Below are 22,402 nucleotides of genomic sequence, written 5' to 3' on the forward strand. Positions count from 1 at the left end.
TGCCTTATTTCTTTGGTTGGCTTATACACTGGAAGGGGCTTTGCAAGAGAGAGACAACGCAACATTCCAAAATGTCGTATACCATGTGAGTCGGTTACGCCGTTCCTCGGTCCACAGTCTCTCTCGCTGTGTATTCTTCCACCACGGGCACCGACTAGTTCCCGCGAACGTTAAGAATCTTAGAACGCCTTTACGACGCAAAACCGCTTTAAATACATGGAATGAAATACGAAAATCGGATGCACCGATACCACTTTTTTAAAAACCAATATAAGTACAAGTACTTTGATTACACTACTTGCTGACACAGAGTACTGAAAAACACAAAAAATATAATTCCACCAAACTTAAATGTCATTTTTATTTTTCAATGCAACAGCAAGCAAATGTTACAGTTGACAGTGAATGACTAACAGTCTACTTTAAATATCTCACTTTTCTATTACTATAAAATAAGAACCTCTTTTAAATAAATAACAAATTCTTTGAAGTTTACCAGCAAAAAAAATACGAAAAAAAAAGACTAACTTAACTGGGAGAACGGCATTGTTCAAAATTTTCTGTTAGCAACACCAATGCCTACTTGGAAAATGTAAGTGGAAGGTTCATTTCTTGCATATAAAACGACTCTTTGTGGGGTAAAATTATCGTCAATTCACTGTGCTGTCAAAGTAATCAGAGACGCTGCCCTGCGAGCATTTTTTCGTCTATCTAGACGTCTAGGCTAAAACTCGGCTAAAAAGGTCTGAAAGTGAACGTTTTTTAGACGTCTATCCCATAGACGTCTATGCTATAGATCAGGGGCCCCCAACCACCGGGCCCCAGACCGGTACCGGTCCATGGGTCACTTGGTACAGGGCCGCCAAGCCGCACAGGAAAAAAAAAAAAAAACCTTTCGATCAATTAATTCAGGTCAAGACGCTTGTCCCCGTCACGTGACATGTTTCTCCAGTAGAGCCAGCAAAGCTAGCAAAAAAATATTTAAAAAATTGTCGGTTCGCTCCCAATTAATCGGTTTTTGTCCGTAGGAAGTATCATTTTTGTGAATCGTGTAGATCCGTTGAGAAAAATTGTTCTTTCCTCGCTTACCGTTTCTCTCACTTACGTTTTTGCTTAGTATTTTCCTGCTTCCTGTGTTTTTGTCGCTTAGTGCGTGCTTATTGTTTTTCTTACCTACATCTTTTTTGCTTCGTTTTTACACTTACCGTTTTTTCTTGCTTACTGCTTGCTTACCGTTTCTCTCACATAGTGTCTAACTTTTTTCCCGCTTAGTTTTTTCTCTTACGATTTTTCTCACTTACTGTTTTTCTTGCCTATTGTTTTCTCTCGCTTACCGTTTTTTTGTAGCGTAGTTTCACCTTCATACCTTTTTCTCACTTCATTTTTTCTCATCGTTTTCTCTCGCCTACCGCTTTTCCTCACTTTTTTTTCTCATGCACCGCTTTTATCACATACCGTTTTTCTTGCCTATTATTTTTCTTGCTTACCATTATTCCCGCTTAACTCTGCTTAGTTGTTCTCGCTTCCTGTTTTTCTCGCTTACTGCTCGCTCATGTTGTTATCGCTGTCTCGCGGTTTTTTTCTCGCTTATCGTACGTTTTTCTCGTTGACGGTTCTCGCGTTACCATTTTTTTCTCGCTTACCATTTTTCTCCCTTGTCGTTATTTCTCGCCTTTTCACATCATTTGCTAGCATTCCCCAATCCCAAGTTTTCATCCAGCTTCTTTGCCTTCACATGCAGTTTCTCCAGAAACTGCATTCTCTTCTCATTACTCATCATCCAATCAATCAAAAGGGTCTCTTGATCGGGCCAGGAAAATCTCTTAACTACAAATACTGCCCAGTTCAATGCAATAAACACAAAGGGACAAAGGCAATCAAAAAGAAAAAAATGCATGCAAGTCTGGCTTTTTCTAATAGCCCATTAGACAAAGATTAAGTATTAGATCAAACTATTAAGTGGTTACTTTTGTACAATTATCCCACAAACCATCTGTGGCTGGTGGAAAAGGCTGTGCCAAAAACAATTTGAACACTTTGACGATGACTGTCCTCACATTTTGGCGCAGACTGGTCTAAGCGGAGCTTTTCTTGATGTCCTTGATGGACACGTGACCCCACACGATCAGCTGCGTGATGTTTTGTAGATTGGCCTCTCTGTATTTGTAAGTCACCTCGTCGAGGCCATTGATTGTGATCTGGAAATGATCGTCGGCGCACTTGATGACAACCTGAGCAACAACAAGGACACCATGCACGTAATGAGTGTGAACGGCATGGCAGCGAGTAAAGGCGGGAGATGTGACGTTCACGTTGACATTTTTGGGACTTGTGACTTTTTTTGGCGAGCTAGCCTTACAGTTTCGCTAGCGATTGGAAGAAAATTCATCTTATTGTGGACATTTCTGAGTAGCATCACGAAGGGTGGGATGGTTTGAGCACTTCCTTTTGACTGTAACATTTCCATTTCACACTTTTTGTAGTTTGAAAAAGAAAATCACTCCAATTATTAGCGGCTAGGTGCTCTTCAACCAGTAAATGTCCGCTTCCCATTGGAAACACTCAATTATTTTTTAAGATTGACGCATGTTTAGGGAGGTTCTACAAGATGGAATGGATTTTGACAGACAGTTGTATGGATACGCCTTGCGCATATGAACAAACAACAAAGCGACAATTAGATAGAATTAACCACCCGGCACCAATCAAAGGTAAGGAACATTCCACACCAAAGTTTGGAAACCCCAAAACTGTTCGTGAGAGTGTGTGCAGAAATGGTGTGATTTACGTCACCTTGACTTCTTGTCCGCGTCCAGAGCTTTGCGTGGGATGCTCCTCTCTTTCGTTCCAAGTTGTGTTCACTCTGGAGTACAACCAAATCTTCTTGGTTACAAAGTTCAACTTGAGGAGCAGCGCGACCACGTTGTCGGTTTCGTCGTCAGGCACAAACAGGTTGATTTTAAACCTGCAACACAGATGTACAACAGTGTGTTTGTGGTATTAGCATTCTTGTGCTCGTGTGGGAGTGGGTGGGGGTCCTCGTACCAATCTGCCAGTTTATTTGCTCGCCCTGTGATGGTGATGACGTTGTTCACACGGAGACCTCCCTTCAGCTCGACCGCTGATCCAGCAACCTGAAAACATGTAATCAAAACATAACTGGTCATCAAAACATCTTGAATAGAAATTGCATGCGAATGCTAAGATCTGACACTGAAATGAGATTGTGTGGAAATCATTACAACTGTCTTTTGAACCTGTCCAGAAACGTGGGATGCAGAGAGAGAGAAAAAAATCAACTCACTACATTCGCTGACTTGGCGAGCTTGCTTCTGTGCAAGAGTAAGCTGTCACCAGAATGGCTCTCCTCTGCCTTCTCTGAGGTGATTGCATAATGCGCTTTGGGCATCTTGCACATGAAGCTGTTGGGTATCTTGCAGCTCATCTGCTTCCATTTTCCAGCCTGAAAGATGAGCAAGAAGGATTTCAGTGAATCGTGCAGATGTTCTTGCAAACGGTCAATTGGTCACCCACCTTTTGCGACATCGCCACACAGTCCTTTTTCAGGTGTTTGGGTTCTTCCGGGGCCCAGTCGGTGAAGGTCACCTCGTGGCGGTCCGACCACTCAAACATGCCGAGGACACTCTGGTCATGCAGTCCGGTCCACATATCGCTGGTGTCTGCAGAGGACAAAGGCGAGCAGATCTCTCATCCAGCGTTCAGCGGATAGTAGTTCTACAAAGACGGTTTGCGCACCGAGGGCAGAAGCAATTTTCACCCACGTCTGCTCCACCTCGGAAAGGATGGACACCAGATTGGCACCCAATTTCTTACAGTCAGCTTGAGCAGCGGCCCACTCCTTCTTGTCCTCAAAAGCTTTGTAGCAGAAGCCCGCAAACTCTTCCCAGGACTCTCCCAAGCATCTCGGCTCTGCAGGTGAGATCCCGTGCGAGGTTAGCAGTAGTTCAGCACTTGACATGAAAAAATGCTCCATGAACTCACCTCCGTCTGCAAATGTGAAGGCGTGATCCGTCGAGTCGGCATTCCTGCAGGTCGTACATGTGACAATGAGCTAGGCCTCGTATTGGTGCTTTGCCATAAACGTTGGCCACTCACTTGAGGGAGGTGATCCCGTTCTGACCGGAGCCAGCAAAGCCCTTCTTTGCCACGGCTTTCATCACAATACAGTCTCCTCCGATGTCGTTACGAATGACGCCGGCGTGAATAGCGGCCTTGCAGACGCTTGAGTCCTGCACTCACATCAAGTCAAGAACTCAACTGGCGGGTCACGATAGGGAGGATTTGACTTTCTGATTGGTGTGTGGAAATGAAATCATCTTTCAAATGGAACTAATGTCAAAATCCCAATTGAAATGTAGGTTCATCTTTGAAATGTTTATTTCTGCCAAGAGCCAGTACCTCTCCAGTCCAAGGGTCAGCAATCACGTACGTACCTTATTGTAGACCAAGGTTCCGGTGACATTGTGTTTGGAGTTGGCGCACTTGGGCGGGCAGTGGAAGCTGCAGAAGGCAAGGACAAGCAAATTGACGACAGGCGCCCACCGTCGTGGAAACACCGGGGCAAGTGCGACTCACGTCATTGCTTTGGTCAAGTGGAGGCTGTTGAACGTGCTGTCACAGGTCATCGCATCTGCCAGACAAAAGGTGATATCAAAAGATGGGTTGTATGTTTTTCCCGGCAGCGGAGGGAGAGACTCGCTTACCGTCACGTGCGCATCCCAAGAGGTCAAAGCTGAGGCCGAAGTCAACGCTGTCCTCCAGCGGCAGGATGCGGACGTACTGAGCGGAAAACGCAGAGCCAAACCGGTGCTCCCCCCCTCCGGTAAACTAGAAACAGCGCTCTCTTTTGTAATGGCAAGTTTGGGCAGCCCGGTCGGCGTCAGGTCGACTGGCTGGCCGCTCACCTTTTCGAACGGGTGTTCAGTCCAGCTTTTGCCATCAAAACTAATCTTCATCTCAAAGTCGATGACCCAGGACCTTTGGTCAGTATGAGGACAGCCCTGGGTGACGATCCCGGTCACCTTTCTCACGTGACCGAGGTTCACCTGGATCCAGCTGGTGGAGGCTGCAGGACACAAGTTCGCTCAGGACACCAAACTGCCAGCGCCGAAGTAACTTTGGTTGTCTACGTACGATCTTGTGACGGTCTCCAGCAAGAATTCTTGCTCAATTGAGCTTTCTCTGGGCTGGTGTCGCTCATAGAGGAGGAGGCTTCAAACGCTGAGTTGGCGATGCGCTTGTCTGCCTCGACCAAACTGTCAAGACACACTGAGGACAACCCAGAATCATGTTGCAACGGATCCCTGATAACTGAATCCTTGTGTAGTATTGTTCTGGGCATTGTTAGGCGCTGTCGATTCACTAGGCCAATGGTCGCCATGCTTGTATGGCGAGTGGTTCCCTGAACCTTTTAGCCATCGCATCAACGTCCGTAGCAGAACAGACCATTCAATGTGCCGTCATACCCCAACTCTAGTCGGGAGATACCGCATTAGACATCAGAGATGTGAAGCCCACCTTTCCGTTCACAGCTGTAGACCATGTGCAGGTATTTGGAGACTGCAGGGCAGGTCTCCCGGACGCCCTCCAAAGGGTCAGCCAGACAATATTGACGGTTGTCACATTTCTGCCTGTAGTGAGGGAGGGCTCCTCGCACCACGCAATTCTCTGCAAGTCCCAAGGCCGCGTGGAAGCTTATTTGGTTGCAACGATTGTATCGCCGGACCAAAATGCAACACGACGTCGCTTATGTCCTGTCTTACCCTTTGTTGTGTTCTGAGTTGGACAAAGGCTGCCGCTCCTCCGTCCGTAGAAGGCCGACTGGATGCGGATGACGTTTTGACCCTCACTCTGACAAAAGAGGTCGACGTGCTTCTGCTGGTTGCACACAAGGATCTCCCGAAAACCTGCGAGCGCACTGTGGTGTCTTTTTTCCGTCTCGCATCTTTTGACGTCAACATTCAGGATTTGGGGAGACTGACTTACCGTCATGGCGTGGAGGTTCCGGTCTATGTCCTGCAAGACAAAAGCCAAAGATGGGCATCAACCTGAATTCGCCATGAGTCACATCTTACCTTTGGCTCTTTTCTTGCACATGTAGTTTCTCTTCTTCTGGCAGTTGTCAAATTCCCATTTTCCCAGTTCACGTTTAGTGTGAAAGATAAGGCAGCTTTCATCAGAGGGTTTACGAGGGCTATCTGTAAGGAGACAGCAGATGCTAAGCACTCCTCTCCATTGCTCCAGACCGTCGGCAACAAATATTGGACGGCGTTTGGACCCACCTGTGGTCCAGTGGGTGTAACGAAAGGGAGACCTGTCAGTCCACTTGCACCCCTCTTGAGTGATCGTGGTGTTGGTGGCCAACCACCAAGAAGAAATGTTCTTATAAGCGCTGGATAGACCTTTGGATCAAACAGAAATAAGATGACACCAGTGAATGACTTTAAGCCTATACGTATTGTAATGCCCCTCAGTGCGTCAAGGATGTTCAGATGGTTTGATCGCCGCTTTTATTATGACAAAAAAAGGCAACAGAAAAACATGCAAACAGAAGTTGCTGGTGGCCACAACTCACGCCCATGCGCCTCACACACCAACTGATTGCCAAGCTAACCCACCCGCATGACGTCACTTCTCACTTCTGGCCCCGCCCTCACACGCCCAGATACAACAAACAATACAGGACATTACACTATTATGGTTATAAATTCATTTGACATTCTACTCATTCCGTTGTGGTCAACATAAAGTGGAACAGCAAATCTTTTGTCTAAATTCGTCGTCGTCATAGCGTCACAAGCTCCTCTTTTACCCCTGTTCTGAATAGTTTTGGTGCGGTCTCTTTAAATGCAAATAAGATACTTCAAGATACTCCCCTCCAGGCCGGACGTATTTGTAGTTTTTAGCGGAGGTAGCCTTTCCTTGCGCCGCAAACCTTTAGCTCGAATAAAAGATGTCAACAGCAGAAGACTTGTCCTTCTAACCATACATAACACGTAACAGAATAAATCCTCACATTATTTATGAATGCAGTCAAGTTGAGCTAATGCTAGCATTAACGAGAAGCTAACAAACGCATTTAACACATTCTTGCGTTCCCCAAGAATAAAACATGCAACTAGCTGATACGACTACTCAAAATACATCCACGAGAAGTGACATCATCGTTTCCATAGATTGAAGGAACAGAATCTTCAATATAACGATGTTTTTCTGCGAAGCCTTCTCGATAATGACGAGTTTCTTTTGTATACTGTCGAGTTTTTTGTATGGCGGCGTTTTACGAGAAAAGCAAGATCTGTCAATCCCTATAGCTGTCCTTTTCTGGTCAGATGCTAAAAATGTCAAGACAAACAACCTGTTAGAAAGGTTCCTATGTTGACGTTGAAAATCAATGTACATTATTGGGTTCAATGTTGTGTTGAAAGTTACATCACCGCGCCTTAATTCGCGCGTGAGTTATATGAACTTATCGCGATTGTTGCAGCTAGCGCGCATTGGTGGTAAGTTACAGACGGCGGGAGTTAAAGTAGCTGGTATCGACTGAGCGTGTTGCTGTGATCGTGTGCGTATCTGCCGAAAAGTGAGTATATACACTTAAGTATTACTCCTGTTTACTGTTGTGCTGTTTGTCTGATCGCAGATTGTTGTGTGTGCGCCGTTTGGTTGGTAGCTATGGCGCGCTCCTTTAAGTTTTCCTCGAATCATACGAGTAGCCGTTACGTAGCTCCATGGCGCCTAACGGTTGCCAGCAAGTGTGTTTTCTTGTCTCGATGCCTTATGTTTGGTGTGTTGTCTAGAGTACTTCCTTTATGTTTATTTAGTATGGCGGAACCGTTACGCACAGTTAGTTATGTGATGTGTGCCGTCTATTAGTGTTGTGTGGTGTCAGAACCACTGACTTATTGTATTTGCAGAAACCCCCCCCCCCCACGCACACTCACTAACACGACACACACCTGCTCTCACATCCTTACGACAAAATGAGTGCCTTTGCCAATTTGCCTGTATCCCTCTATGATCCAGTAAAGCAATCAAAACCGAACTACGTCTTCCCTCCTGTGTTCTGACCGGCACCTGGGGGCGAAAAGAGCATTAACATCCGAGCCAACCCCCCTATACCAGGGGTCACCAACACGTTGCCCGCGGGCACCAGGTCGCCCGTGAGGACCGCCTGAGTCGCCCGCAGGACGGTTGTAAAATTACCTCAAATAGCGGCACTTGTCAGTGAGCTGCATCTATTTATTTTACAGTCAAACTGCGGTTTTCGAACGTCCTGGTTCTCAAACAAATCAGAATTGGAACTAAAAATTCGAGATTTTTTGCTTCGGTTGTCGAACGAAATTCGGAGGTCGAACCTCGCGAGATGAGCCGGGAGGACCCGAGAAAACCCGACCGCGCGGCCCGGATGCCGACTGACTCCGTTGTTATTGTATTTTCGTTACTTTGAGGATTACATTAACCCCTAATCATGCCTCCAAAGAAAGCAAGTGGGAGCAGTAAAGCCATCCTAAAACACAAAGACGCTCTTAAAGCAATGCGACAGGAGCGCCCGGCGCCCTGCGGTTGTGCGATTGGACCAAATTAAGCTCCCTGCGCACTGAAGTCCACTTAAATTTTGGAAAGTACATCGGGACTTTATTTTCTAAATTTTAGCGACGGCTCTGTCACAATAATGCGACCAGCGCGGTGCAATTGCACGGTCGATGACGCACTACTGTTGCGCGGTCGGCCACGCGCTACGGTTGCGCGATCGGACAAAATTAACCCTGCGCACAGAGGTCGACTTAAATTTTGGAAAGTACATCAGGACTTTAAAAATATTTTCTAAATTTCAGCGACGGCTCTCTCACAATAATGCAACCAGCGCGGTGCAGTTGCGCGGTGGGCGACATGTTACGGTTGCGCGTTCGGCGGTGCGCTGCAGTTGCGCAATCGGACAAATACGCACAAATGAAAAATTGCTTAAAAAAGGCGGGGTTTTTTGTCTTGTAATTCGTAATTCAACCGATTCGCTTCTCGAACCGCCTTCTGGAACGGATTGTGATCAAAAACCAAGATTTGGCTGTATTTTTGCTATTCTTGTTAAAATCACACTTACATGTGAACTGGAAATGACAATGACACAGTGAAAGCCAAATTGAGCAAATTGTCTATTTCAGAAGTCGGTGTCAAACTGGTAGCCCTTTGCCTTAATCAGTGCCCAGGAAGTAGTTCTCGGTTTAAGAAAGGTTGGTGACCCCTGCCCTATAAAGTCCTTAGCCTCCACAACACAACCACTTGGGGTCTGGTAACCAACTGCAGATGACATCACAAACAACGTTTTCTTTGTCTTGAGCAATAAAAGACAACTGGCAAAAAAGTTCTTTCAAAATGTCACTTTTTTTGGCATATCTAGCCTTTACAAATATCGAAAGATAATCAACCAACAGTACCGATCAAGCGCATATGCCTACCTAGTATGTAGGTCTGCTCCGTGTTGTCAGTGATGCTGAGCAGGTCGCCTCCGAGGCGGACACAGTCGTCTCGCGCCTCCTGCCAGGTCTTGGCATGGTTGCGGTTGACCAGGTAGCAGATGTCCTTAAAAGGGTTCTCCACCCACGAGCCGCATTTTTCGCTCCAGCCTGCAAGCAAGACTCGCGTCACTTGAGGGCCAACTGGCCAATGACCAATCACGTGTCGGCTGCAGGATGGGATGCCCACCTGCTTGCGGCTCATCATGGCGAGCCTCTCGGATTTTGGCTGCAAGAACGCAAGGAGAATCAAATATGAGAGAGCAGTGAGAGGTTAAAGGGCAAAGTGAGCTGTGGTGACTTTTGGACCTTTTTTGCAGACAGATGGCTGCTCTTTAGTGCAGGGCCACTGATAAAATTGTCCAGAAGCTGACAGAGCAAAGCAGTCACCGCGTCCTGTAGACTGTTCTCCCTTCACCGTGATGTAGTTCTGCAGACGACAGGGCGGATACCACTCGAGTGCGTTTGGCGTTGCAACTTATTTTCTTCAAAGTTCAGATTTTTCTTCTTTTCCCATTACTGTACTCCATTTTAAACATCAACAACTACTACTCTTCCAGTGAACTCACAGTGTTCCTATTTTATTCTCTGACTGTCCATCTGTAAAATTCTGCGCTGTCATATGACCAGAGAAACTTGTTATAACTTTTATTCAAGCTTGTCAATTTTATTTGTCTTCAAATAACTGCAAGTTAATTTGTGTTCGTGGCCCAGCCCCTTTGAAAATATATTATTTGCACTTGCAACATTGTGACCAACCCAACTTTGGCTTTGTCATATGTCATTCTGGACAAATGGCAACAATTTAGACTTCTGTAGAAGTTTTGCTTACTGCAGACGTTGCGTCGCTCCAGGAAAATTTGTTGTCTTTGTTCTTCTTGAGTCCCATGAAAGGCCAATATCCCTTATCATCTCGCACGTGAGCTTGAGGAAAGCAGAAAAAGCGCTAGTTGCAAAGATGCTGGTGATCATTGCGGGATGATCACAGAATTGTCGGTTTGTCTTGGTGCTCACCAGCCAAGAATTTGTTTTCGTCCTCTGAGTGGACGCTGGCCAAGTAACCATCCCGTCCCTTGCAGAAGTTCTCGGCGGCCTGCCAATTCTTACGTTTCCACTCAAAATGATAGCAAGAGTCATCGAACAGGAAATCGCCGGGGTCGCAGGAGGAAGCTGAAGCCACAAACAAACTTGGATTGGAAAAGCACGGCGGGACGATGCAGGAGTAAAAACCAGAGTGACAACCACTCACTCTCCACTCTATCGTAACCAAAGTCTTTCAAGGAACACTGCCGGCCTCCTGGGCAGTCTGCAGAAAGACCACACAATTAAAATGTCCCTTTCGGCATCAACATGACAACTCCTGAGCAGGCTTACCGTCCAGCGAGCGCTCGCACATGAACACCAACGAGGATCCGCACGAGGCTTGTCGCCACTTTCCTGGTTGACTCTCAGTCCACGAGCCTTGGTTGACGTAAGCGCAGGACTCTACGTCGGAGCTATCGGGAGAAGTCGTGAAAAGCATCTTACAAACAGGATGAATTGGAGGTTCTTTTCTTGCTCTCCTTTAACAAAATACTCCCCTAACCCCCCCGTCTCATGTGCTCTTTCCCATTTTGGAAAGGGGCCCCAAAGATTGCCTAACATTCAAGACATGACCTTACCTTCCAACTTGACCTGGAGCCCAGTTGGAGTAGGTCATCGTCTCACGAGCATCTGACCAAGTCAGCTTCTTTTGCTCCTTGTCATACCGACACCAAGCCTCGTCGCATCTCTGCAGAGACCAATCCTGGTTGTCAATCGTGTACCAGTAGAGAATCAACTGCTTGCGCTTTCGTCTCACCAGATTGGAGAGTCCGATCCAGAAGGGGTTCTTGCCCATTTCCTTCTTCACAAAAGCTTCCTCGTCCGATGAGGCGATGGAGACCAAGTCGCCGCCCTCCCAGAAGCAGTTGTACCGAGCCCCCAGCCAACCGTTGGGGGTCTCCATCTTCTTGTAGCAACTGGACCGGTGAAGACTCCACCCCTTCTCACATGCTGATTTAGGAATGGCTGAGGACACCATTATTATGCCGTTATTTAGAATGGCAGAAATATAGAATTATCCGCACGTAATGGCATGACTGTCTTGTCAGCATTTTGTGGAAACTAAACTCCAGTGAGTTTTTTACCAATCGTGTCAACTGCGGCACCGAGAATCAAAGGGCTTTAGAAAAGGCCTTCCTTAATACTTCATATCTGATGACACAACTCTAAGTATAAGACCAATGTCAAATCATGCCTCTTCCTCTTTTCTTGCAGATGTAGCTGCTGCGCTTCTCCTCACAATCGGCTTTTGCCCAGCGGCCGTCGGCAGTGAGCAAGGAAAGGCAGCTTCCATCGGGGCCTTCTCCGGTGATGCCTGCAAGGAGACGACAAATGCTCAGCACTCATCCGTTTTGTCGCCGACAAACATTCCCCGGGTTATAGGCCGACCTGTTTTCAGGTTTTTGTAAGTGGACGTCGATCCGTCAATCCACTCGATGCCGTTAGTGGTATTGGCATTAGCGCCCAACCACAAAGTGGGACTGCTCAGGGGACGAGCGTACAGACCTTTGGATCAAAGTTAAACAACGACCAAAAGTTTGAACATCGTACAGGTGCGTGTCTAACAGCATTGTTCCTTCTGGAGTCCACGGGGCATAAACTGTGCGAGCCTCTATCGAGTCCTCTGGGAGGTTTACCTTGTATGAAGTTCTGTTCATCAAAGTGGGTGATGCTGAGCAGGTCGCCTCCGAGGCCGACGCAGTTGTCTCGCGCCTCCTGCCAGGTCTTGGCACGGTTGTGGTTGATCAGGTAGCAGAAGTCGTTGGACGGGTTGTCCATCCACCAGCCGCACTTTTTGCTCCAGCCTGCAAGCGAGACCCGTGTCACTTGAGGGCAAAGCGACGACCGACCGTCCGACCGAATGTCGGCTGCAGGGTGGGATGCTCACCTGGTCCCCATGTTGATGACGGCAGAACAGGGAGAGCCCCTTGTACCTTGGCTGCGAGAACGCAAGGGGGATCAAAAAAGAGAGCAATGCCAGGTTCAAGGGCAAAGTGAGCTGCGGTGACTTGCGGACCTTTTTTGCAGATAGATGGCTGCTCTTTAGCGCATGACCACTCATCAAATTGTCCAGAAGCTGACAGAGCAAAGCACTCTTCGAGTCCTGTAGACTTTTTTCCCACCAAATGCGTGACATAGTCCTGCGGACGACACGTCGGACGCCACTTGAGCCTGTTTTGTGTTACGCTTGGTTGAATGAGTTTTTCCATTCCGTGTTGGAGCATTTCAACGTTCTTTTGGTGAAATCACAGCTTTGAGCGTTTCGGTGAAAACTGCATACTGGGACCAGTTTCATCATGTCATCCTGTTTTATTCTCCGGAATTCCGTCAAATTCTGCACTTTATCCTCCAAGACTGATTTTTTTTTTTTAAACGTCATTCAAGTTTTCTTGTTCATTTTAATATCATTCTAAAGGAGAAATGGCAAATTTGTTCCCCAAATGTTCCAGCTTATTTACTTCAAAAGCATTTTTCTATTCAATTCCAATCTTTTGCCTTTGGGCAGAGGCAAATGCCAACTTCTTTAGACTGCAGTAAATTTTTTACTTACTGTAGATTTCCCGTCAATCCACTCGAAAATGTTTTTCTTCTTCTTCAGTCCCACAAAAGGCTGAGATCTTCCTGCGTCTCGCATGTGAGCTTGAGGAAAGCAGAACAAGCGCTTCAGCACAAAAAGAGCATCCACTTGTCGGATGTTTCTTGGCACTTGCTGACCTGCCAAGAAATTGCCTTCATCCGCTGAGAGGACGCTGGCCAGATGACCTTTGTTTCTTTTGCAAACCCTCTCAGCGGCCCACTGCACCTTCTTCACCCCCTCGAAACGATAGCAAGACTCGTCAAACAGGAATTCGCCAGGGTCGCAGGAGGAAGCTGAAGCCACAAACAAACTTGGATTAGAGAAGCACGGTGCAAGAGTAAAAACAAGCGTGGCAGCCACTCACTCTCCACTCGAAGGTAACCAAAGTCTTTCAAGGAACACGGCCGGCCCTCCGGGCAGTCTGCAAAAAGACCACACAAGTGAAATGTCCCTTTCGACATCAACATGACAACTCCTGAGCAGGCTTACCGTCCAGCGGGCGCTCGCACATGAACGGCAACGAGGATCTGCACGAGCCGTGCCGCCACTTTCCTGGCTGAGTCCACACGCCTTGGTTGACGTACGCGCAGGAATCCACGTCGGAGCTGTCGGGAGAAGTCGTGATAAGCATTTCAGTATTTTTTTCTTGCTTTCTGGTGAAAACTTGACAAAAGGTCTTTTTTCCCCTCCACTGTGCTCTTTTCCATTTTGGAAAGGGGCCCCAAAACCTTGCCTGACAGTGAAAGGACATCAAGACGTGACTTTTTTACCTTCCAACCTGACGGGAGTCCCAGTTGGAGTAGTTTCCCGTCACGCGGACATCGGACCAAGTCAGCTTCTTTTGCTTCTTGTCATACCGACACCAAGCCTCTTCGCATTTCTGCACAGACCAATCCCGCTTGTCAATCGCGTAGCGGTACAGAATTAACTGCTTGCGCTTCCGTCTCACCAGATTGGAGAGTCCGATCCAGAAGGGGTCGTCGTTGCCCATTTGCTTCTTCACAAAGGCTTCCTCGCCCGATGAGGCGACCGAGACCAGGTCGCCGCCCTCCCCGACGCAATCGTGCCGAGCCCCCAGCCAACCGTTGGGGGTCGCCATCTTCTTGTAGCAGCTGAACCCGAAAGTGAGCCACCCGTCGACCATATCACATGACTTCTGATCGACTGAGGACACATTTGGGGGATTGTAGAATATTCTTATTTGACCCATATTCCACTTATTCAAGCGCATCTCTGTTGAGTGTGGGCCTCAGGTCGTGGGTACTTTTAGCCCTCAAGAAACGCTGACGTACGAGTACAGAGAATAGAATTGGCTCAGCTGGCTCCGATCCAAATTTAACCATCAAGCAGTCTTGTTTGTGACCATCTTTCCCCCGAGATAATACTGGCAGTCTGGGATCAGAGTTTTAACAATGAGTGGTTTGGTTTGAGACCGCTGAGGGTAGAGACTCAATGTAAAAAGCACAGAGTCTGGAAATCACGGGAGGAACTTTTCTGGATGTGAGACATTTCCACATCTTGAAGGAATAAAATATTTTTCCAATCAACTGATTGTCTTGAGATATTTTTTCCTTCCCTGAGGAAGCCACTTTCAACAGCGAGTTCCCGAAGAACAACTAATAATAAGAATACATTTTATTTATAAGGCGCCTTTCAAGGCACTCAAGGCTGCCAACTGACCAGCGAATACAATTTATCACAGGATTATCAACGTTTTGCCACCAATGTCGTGGGAAACAAGAAATTCAGACCACCTGCAGTCTTAATTTGTTTTGCCAATTGCGTTAGCCCCATGACTTGACAATTGACACGCTAACAACACGCAGACATATTTCATCGAGAGGACTTCAGAAGTCAGCGCGAATCGCCCAAGCGTCACGTTACCCCTTCCTCTTCTCTTGCAGATGTAGCTGCTGTTTTTTCGGCATTGATCAAATTTCCAGTCGCCGTCGGCAGTGAGCAAGGAAAGGCAGCGTCCGCCAGTGGCGTCACTTGCGTTATCTGGAAGGAGACGACAGACGCTAAGCACTCGTCCGTTTTGTCGCCGACAAACATTCGCCGGGTTTTAGACCGACCTGCTTTCAGGTTTTTGTAAATGAACGGTGATCCATCAGTCCACTTGCTGCCTTCAGTGATCTCGGCATTGGCGCCCAACCATAGAGTCAGCGGAATGTCGCGCAGATCTTCAAATCAAAGTTAAACAACGATCAAGAGGTGCATTGTTCCTTCTGGAGACCATGCGGCATAAACTGTCCGAGACTCCACCTTGTATGAACTTCTGTTCATTGTCGTCGGCAAGGCTGAGCAGGTCCCCTCCGTGGTCGACGCATTTGTCTCGCGCCTCCTGCCAGGTCACATCCTGGTTGTGGCTGATCAGGTAGCAGAAGTCGTTGGCCGGGTTCTCCATCCACCTGCCGCACTTTTCGCTCCAGCCTGCAAGTGAGATTTGCGTGACTTGAGGGCCAACTGGCGACAAGAGCGCGACCACGGATGTGACGCCCACCTGGCCTGAATATTGATGACGGATGAGCAGTAAGAGCCTTTCGGACCTTAGCTGCAAGAGAGATCAATAATGAGCGCGCGCGTGAAAGGGCAAAGGGAGCCGTCGTGACTTTCAGACCTTTTTTGCAGATGGCTGGGAAGTCGTTGTTGTCGCAGCCAAACTCATTAATAAAATGACCATAGAACACAGCTATGCAGTTGTATTTGAGCAAGTGCAATCCTGGGGTGTCGTCCTGCACACATGACAGAGATAACTTGAGCGCATGATGGCTTTTTTTTTTTTTAGTTTGTCTTTTTTGTTTTTGTTCAAGAAAGCTTTTTCCTGCTTAAATGACACTTTGTATGTCACTTTTATCTTTTGCATTTCAGTACGACATCTCATTCATTCATATCATATCATTCTGGACAAATGACAACTTTTTAGTTCACTTATACATTTCACTTACGATAGATGTTCCATCAGTATACTCATAATTGCCATTCTTGCTTGCGAGTCCCACCCAACCAAGGTCGCTTAGTATGTGAGCTTGAGAAAAGCAGAACAAGCGCAAGTTGCAAAGATGCTGGTGAGCATTGCGGGATGATTGGGGAATTGTCGATTTGTCTTGGCGCTCACCACCCAAGAAATTGACTACGTCCTGTGAGTGGACACTGGCCAGGTGACTTTTGCGTCCCTTGCAGAAGTCCTCAGCGGGCTGCCAATTCATCTTCTCCCGCCCAAAATGATAGCAAGAGTCGTCGAACAGGAAGTCGCCAGGGTCGCAGGAGGAAGCTGAAGCCACAAACAAACTTGGATTGGAAAAGCACGGCGGGACGGTGCAGGAGTACAAACAAGCGTGGCAGCCACTCACTCTCCACTCGATCGTAACCGAAGTCTTTAAAGGAACACTGCCTGCCCTCCAGGCAGTCTGCAAAAAGACCATACGTTTGAAATGTTCCTTTTGACATCATGAAATAATTCGTGTGGGCTTACCGTCCAGCGAGCGCTCGCACATGTAAGGCAACGAGGATCCGCACGAGCCGTGTCGCCACTTTCCTGGCTGATTATTGTTGTACACGCCAAGGTTGACGTACGCGCAGGACTCCACATCGGAGCTGTAGGGAGAAGTCGCGGAAAGCATCTCAGTATTTCTTCTTACTTTCTGATGAAAAATTGACAAAAGCTCTTTTTTCCCCCTCATCACGATGCTCTTTCCCATTTTGGAAAAGGACACTTTGACAGTGAAAGGACGCAAAAACGTAACCTTCTTACTTTCCGTTTAGACCTTTAGTCCAGTTGGAGTAGGTCGCAGTCACGCGGACATCGGACCAAGTCAGCTTCTTTTGCTCCTTGTCATACTGACACCAAGCCTCATCGCAATTCTGCAGAGACCAATCCCGCTTGTCAATCGCGTACCAGTAGAGAATCAACTGCTTGCGCTTCCGTCTCACCAGATTGGAGAGTCCGATCCAGAAAGGGACGTCGCCCATTTTCTCCTTCACGAAGGCTTCCTCGTCCGACGAGGCAACGGAGACCAGGTCGCCGCCCTCCCAGACGCAGTCGTGCCGAGCCCCCAGCCAACCGTTGGGGGTCTCCATCTTCTTGTAGCAACTGGAGCCAAAAGGGAGCCAATCTTCCTCACAAGCTGAGCCCGGATCAGCTGAGGACACATTTGAGACTTGTATGACGTACGGGCATAACGTCAGCAGCGTCTTGGCATTTGTATCGAGTTTTGTTTCATAAGATAGAAAGTTGGTTCAAATTAAACCAAGTAGTGGGTCAATCCAATCGGTATTTCTTTAAAACGAATTTAGATTATTTTCGTAACCAGCATTCATTCCAGTGCATGTTTCTCCATTTGCACTGACAATGACATTCTCCCGTCTTATTTTTTCTGATTTTTAAAGTCCTAAATGATGCAAACAACACACTGAACACACCTCACTGCGAGTGACTATTGGACGAAAATGAAAATGCATCAGCTGTCAAAAGGATAACGTTAAAATAGAGAAAAGAATCTTGAGATTAAGTCGTTTGTGGTGGTATTTTGCTTGCATCGACAATGTGGCAGGCAGCTTGTGACGCAGTGAATCAAAAGGCACGCGCTTTCCGTTTTTGGTTGTTGCCTTCTATTAGCTCACCACTAAATGACACTAATTTGTACACGTAGCCCACAAAAGACATGATCAGTTACGCCACATTATTGATGTGGCTCCTTTGTTGGCGTAATGGAGAAAACACAGCAATGAAATTGGCGAACGTCAAGTCAAGTTGGGGGTAACCAAACTTGGTTTTCCTGCAAGTCACTTTCTTGTTTCTTTACCTCAGGCAGGGGTCGGCAACCCAAAATGTTCAAAGAGCCATATTGCCTCCCCAAAAAAACATACCTATCTGGAGTCGCAAAAATCTAAAAGCCTTTTATAAGGCTACATAGACTGTCAATACATAAGCTGTATGCCTACTATTGAAATAATGAAGCAGGCTACAAATAAAAAATGAACATTAATAATTAAATGTCTATTCTCCCTGCAGCGCATCCTGGAGAGAATTAGGCACCACGTGACTACTGATGTACGAAAGAGTTCACGTACCTGCATAGCAGAGCTGTCTGTTCGATATCGGTCACGTCACACGACTCATCACAGGCAATTGAGAAAGCTGGAGCTGAATTGATGTCCTTGATTTGCTGATCGGTGATAGTGTTTGCCATTTTAATTACCCTTTCCCTCACTGTCCGAAATAAGGCACTTTTAATGAATGAATCCTTCATGTACTCGCCATCGGTGAATGGTTTCTCATCAGCAATCTTTCTCTTTTTGCCTTTTGAATCCATGGCCTATCACTCACACATCTATTTTTTTACAACTTGCCTGTGCTATGTCGCAGGCTACGACCCTATTTTGCTATTTGGCGCCATTCTGAAATTCGGTATTTTTAATATATTCACAACTACATACATTTTTACAGCATAAAAATGTGTCATGATTATGCTGTAAAACCCTTTAAAATAACCAACAAAAAAAACAAAAAAACACATCTTTCCATTTTCACGCATTTTTGCAAAAGCTCCAGCGAGCCGCTAGAGAATGCTAAAGAGCCGCATGTGGCTATGGAGCCGCGGGTCGCCAACCCCTGGTTTACCTTCACAACAAAACTCCGTGGTATTGAGGCCGTGGCTCAGGCAGTAGACTCTACTGACATGGGCAGACTACGGCCCGCGGGCCACATCCGGCCCACGGGGCCGTTTAATCCGGCCCGCCAAACGTGTATAAATTGTATTATTGAACTTTTTGGGGGGTCATTTTCCCTGCAATTAGTATGTTTCCCCAATAGATGGGGAAGTGCCCGCCCGCGCATTTACTCCCGAAGCCGTGTCAGAAAGCTCGTTGCACACTCTCAAGTGCGTGTACGTACTAAATAGTACGGACCGGCGCACTCCGCGCTCAATTTCCATCAGTGCCGAATTTCGAGTGTGGGCTGTGACGTCAGCATTCTCGTAATTCGCGCGCTGAGCTTTCAGATACAGTTTTACGCTAATGCCACCCACAAACCTTCCCCTGGAATCCATCCATTAAAATGAGTGGCCCGAGGAAAAGAAAGGTGGACACTGAGTGTCGTGTTTAAAGAGGACAATTTGGCTCGACCTACGTGTGTGAGCAGACGTTCAGCCACATGAACGTCAACAAAGCCCGTCACAGCTCTAGGTTAACGGACTGACACCTCGGCTCTATCCTAAGAATTACCACAACAAATTTTTACTCCAGACCATGATGCACTAGCAAAAAAGGGAGACCAACAATACTATTGATTTTTTTATTACTTTATTTAGAAGTATTCTTTCACTGATTCTTCAAGTTGATGTATTTGGTCAGAATGTTTGCCATTTTACATGATTTCGCCTCATTAGATAAACATATTTCATAAATCTGACCTGCAGTTGAAGTGATGCAAACTATTATTCATAATAACAGTGTCGTATTTAATGAGAATCACTGATAGTAGTTTTTGGGTGAAATATTTTTGCAATGCTGTTAATAAATGCATTTGATTTCCAAAAGCTTTTTTTGAATATCCATGCTTTACTACCTACTAAAAGTACAAACCTTTTATGCAATGACCTTCACACGTCATTTCTATTACTTCACACAAACACCGCATCCATCTTCTCCTGGTTCGGTCCCCCGATCAAAATTTAGAACCAAATTCGGCCCACCAGTCAAAAAGTTTGGCCACCCCGGCAGTAGAGCGTGTCGACCTATGCTTCCTCCTACTCTTTTCCGAGCATTCTTTGATATTGTTTTGTTTGTTGGTTTATTCGTTTGTTTCATAGACTTAAATTTGGCACGTGAACGTGTTATTTGTTTTATTTCTCTCGTTTTATGTTTTAAATATGTTCGAAATAAAGATATGTCATCATCATTAGGAGCCGGAGGGTCGGTTGGCGGTTCGACCCTGGCTCTGTCACAGTCACGTGTCGTTGTGTCCTTGGGCAAGACACTTCACACACATTGCCTCCAGGTCGCCATTGAAAACGAGAAAGTGTTCTCAATGAACCTACCTGCTAAAACATTGAATGGATAAAAATAGAAAAATAAAGCAATAAATACAACAAAAGCGGCGCCCAATGAAAGAACGTGCGTAACGAGCGCTTTCGGGTGCGTTCTCATCGTCTGGGAGTCCACGAGGGGCCAAACAGCCCGCGGACAGTGGCGAGCGGGTGGGTGCCTTCCACTTGCCCTCGCACAGCTTACAAACAGTAGGCGCACGCATGCCGCCGGCTTTCTGAGGGCACGTGACGTCATTTGGCACATTTGACTACAATCTTTGAGCTACGAAAAACTTCATTTATTTTTGTTGAGATTTTATTCGAGAAGGTCAAACAAAGCAAGCATTTCACAAGGATAAAATGGGGCGGGGAAGTCACCTTTTGAGCTTCGAACCGGGCGCAAACCTGCGAGTTGGATCGAAGCCAAAGTAGTGACGTAGTTTTTACTTTTAGTTTGTCATCATGGATTTGCCGGTAACGTCATTTGCTCGTTAAACAAGAAATAAGATCAAAATCATCCAGGAGACCTTAAATAAGTCATTGGTCACTTAATTTTTATTCTGTTATAGTTTATTGATCATTCCTGAATGCAAAGGATCTAAAGGTTGTACCTTTAGATCATTTGCATTCAGGACTGATGTGAGGCATACACCTGTTTAATTTAGCACATCTTTTCATGTCCGCGCAGAATATCCATGGACACTACAGTGCCGTAGGGCAAAAAGATGATTCACAACAACTTCAAAGTCCCAATATAAGGAAGAGGATTAGGGCCTGTGAAGAGGGACGGGATTCTGATTTTTTTTCTCAGAATTCTGACTTCACTTTAAAGTGAAAATTGTGACTTTAAAGTCTGAATTGTACTTTAAAGTCTGAATTCTCACTTGAAAGTCTAAATTCTCACTAAAGTTGAAATGTTGACATTAAAGTGAAAATTCTGACGATAAAGTCTAAATTGTGACTTTACAGTGAAATTTCTAACTTTAAAGTGAGAATACCCACTTTCTGATTAAAAAATTCTCACTTTAAAGTCAGAATCCTGTCACCCCTTTTATTTCTTCACCGGCCGTAATCCTCTTTCGTACCAATCCAACTCCGAAATCGCAAATTACTCACTTGACGAAGTCCACGCGGCGCTCAACGCAAGAATGCGCACAAGGCGCGTGGCCAGTGGCGTTCCCATCGCTCACAGGAGAGGATATTCCACGCAAATAGTTTGCAGTCAACAAATTCGACTCCAAAGCAAATGATGGACGGACTATACTAGTCACAATAAGTTTGCCTGTTCTGATGCCACTCGGACGTCGACCTACACGTGACGTCACAAACGCTCCGAACACGTTTGCACGCCTTTGACCTGGCGAGGGTGGGCGTGACATCTTAGACGCCTTTCACTCGCAACAAAAAAGAAGACTGCAAAAAAAAAAAAGGAGTGGGGAGAAAATTTTCTTCGCTTCCGACCTCCAACAAACCTCCGAGTTGGGCTTCGATCAGAGCCAAAGTGAAGCCATGTCTTGTGTGAATGCATATGTCATCGGCACGTTGGAAATGACTGTGTCAGGGATCACCAAGGATTAAAAACTCAATCAATGCACAATGAAATACGTTCAAACCGAAAATAAACTTTCCTTTTTAGCATCAATATACAGTAGTGTTTGAACACAATTCATCACCACTCAGAAATAGAAAAGCATTGGCGCTCATTGGAAACGGGCTAGCACGACTTGGCCAGATATCCGTAGTTAAGCTAAGGGCAGAACTCCTTGTCGCAAGTCTGTAATGCGCCTTTTTACATTCTCATGCACCTTCAATCACATTAGTCATTTTATAACATTATTTGTTTATACCATTATTTAACCGATACAACGCCTTCCAACTTCAAGAGGCTTGTGACGCAGAGGGAGGAGTTGAGTGACGCTTGCTGGCCAATCAGAGACAGGAATAAGGTTCACTGCGACAGGTGAAGGGGAAAAAAAAGGTGCTTCATTGCATTTTTCCCATTAATGTGTCATTGTGATGATTGTTTTTCCATCCAAGACAACATTACGTTTTTATATATGACATTAATGCTTTCATTATTCCTCATTCCTTAGGAGCAAAACATAGTTTTCAATTAGGCTTTGTTCATATATAGATTTGCAATACACAATACAATATTAATGTATCCATTTTGAATGTTA

General features: G+C 46.1%; 1 protein-coding gene across 1 annotated transcript; it reads right to left on the reverse strand.

Annotated features, from left to right (window-relative positions):
• Positions 1-331: 331 nt before the first annotated feature.
• LOC148398737 (macrophage mannose receptor 1-like) lies at positions 332-21,585 on the reverse strand. The gene is made up of 50 exons (XM_088372477.1): positions 21,339-21,585; positions 17,128-17,336; positions 16,949-17,058; positions 16,670-16,791; positions 16,548-16,604; positions 16,313-16,468; positions 16,143-16,222; positions 15,815-15,929; positions 15,698-15,748; positions 15,460-15,627; positions 15,270-15,377; positions 15,079-15,195; positions 14,144-14,358; positions 13,965-14,074; positions 13,684-13,799; positions 13,559-13,615; positions 13,332-13,487; positions 13,168-13,256; positions 12,634-12,757; positions 12,505-12,555; positions 12,254-12,421; positions 12,006-12,122; positions 11,812-11,931; positions 11,374-11,582; positions 11,195-11,304; positions 10,908-11,029; positions 10,783-10,839; positions 10,548-10,703; positions 10,366-10,457; positions 9,843-9,963; positions 9,724-9,762; positions 9,477-9,644; positions 6,303-6,422; positions 6,096-6,218; positions 6,007-6,036; positions 5,784-5,927; positions 5,539-5,688; positions 5,155-5,289; positions 4,926-5,086; positions 4,725-4,848; positions 4,597-4,651; positions 4,455-4,521; positions 4,117-4,250; positions 4,003-4,046; positions 3,757-3,930; positions 3,535-3,680; positions 3,305-3,463; positions 3,046-3,134; positions 2,794-2,965; positions 332-2,231 (listed from the first exon to the last, which is right to left on the reverse strand). Exons 1-50 carry the CDS (start codon positions 21,403-21,405, stop codon positions 2,076-2,078), a joined length of 5,940 nt encoding a protein of 1,979 aa, XP_088228603.1. The 5' UTR covers positions 21,406-21,585; the 3' UTR covers positions 332-2,075.
• Positions 21,586-22,402: the final 817 nt, after the last annotated feature.

Source organism: Syngnathus floridae, chromosome 4, assembly GCF_059516105.1.
Source record: "Syngnathus floridae isolate MCC-2025c chromosome 4, RoL_Sflo_1.0, whole genome shotgun sequence".
NCBI classification, from domain to species: Eukaryota; Metazoa; Chordata; class Actinopteri; order Syngnathiformes; family Syngnathidae; genus Syngnathus; species Syngnathus floridae.

Bases quoted from the DNA above. Each gene is read 5' to 3' on its own strand.
- LOC148398737 (XM_088372477.1), bottom strand. From the start codon at position 21,405: ATGGGAACGCCACTGGCCACGCGCCTTGTGCGCATTCTTGCGTTGAGC. The intron at 6,037-6,095 runs GTAAGATGTGAC...TTTGTCTTGCAG, and splicing joins GTGCAAGAAAAGAGCCAAAG to GACATAGACCGGAACCTCCA. The intron at 5,087-5,154 runs GTACGTAGACAA...TGTGTCCTGCAG, and splicing joins CTGGAGACCGTCACAAGATC to CCTCCACCAGCTGGATCCAG.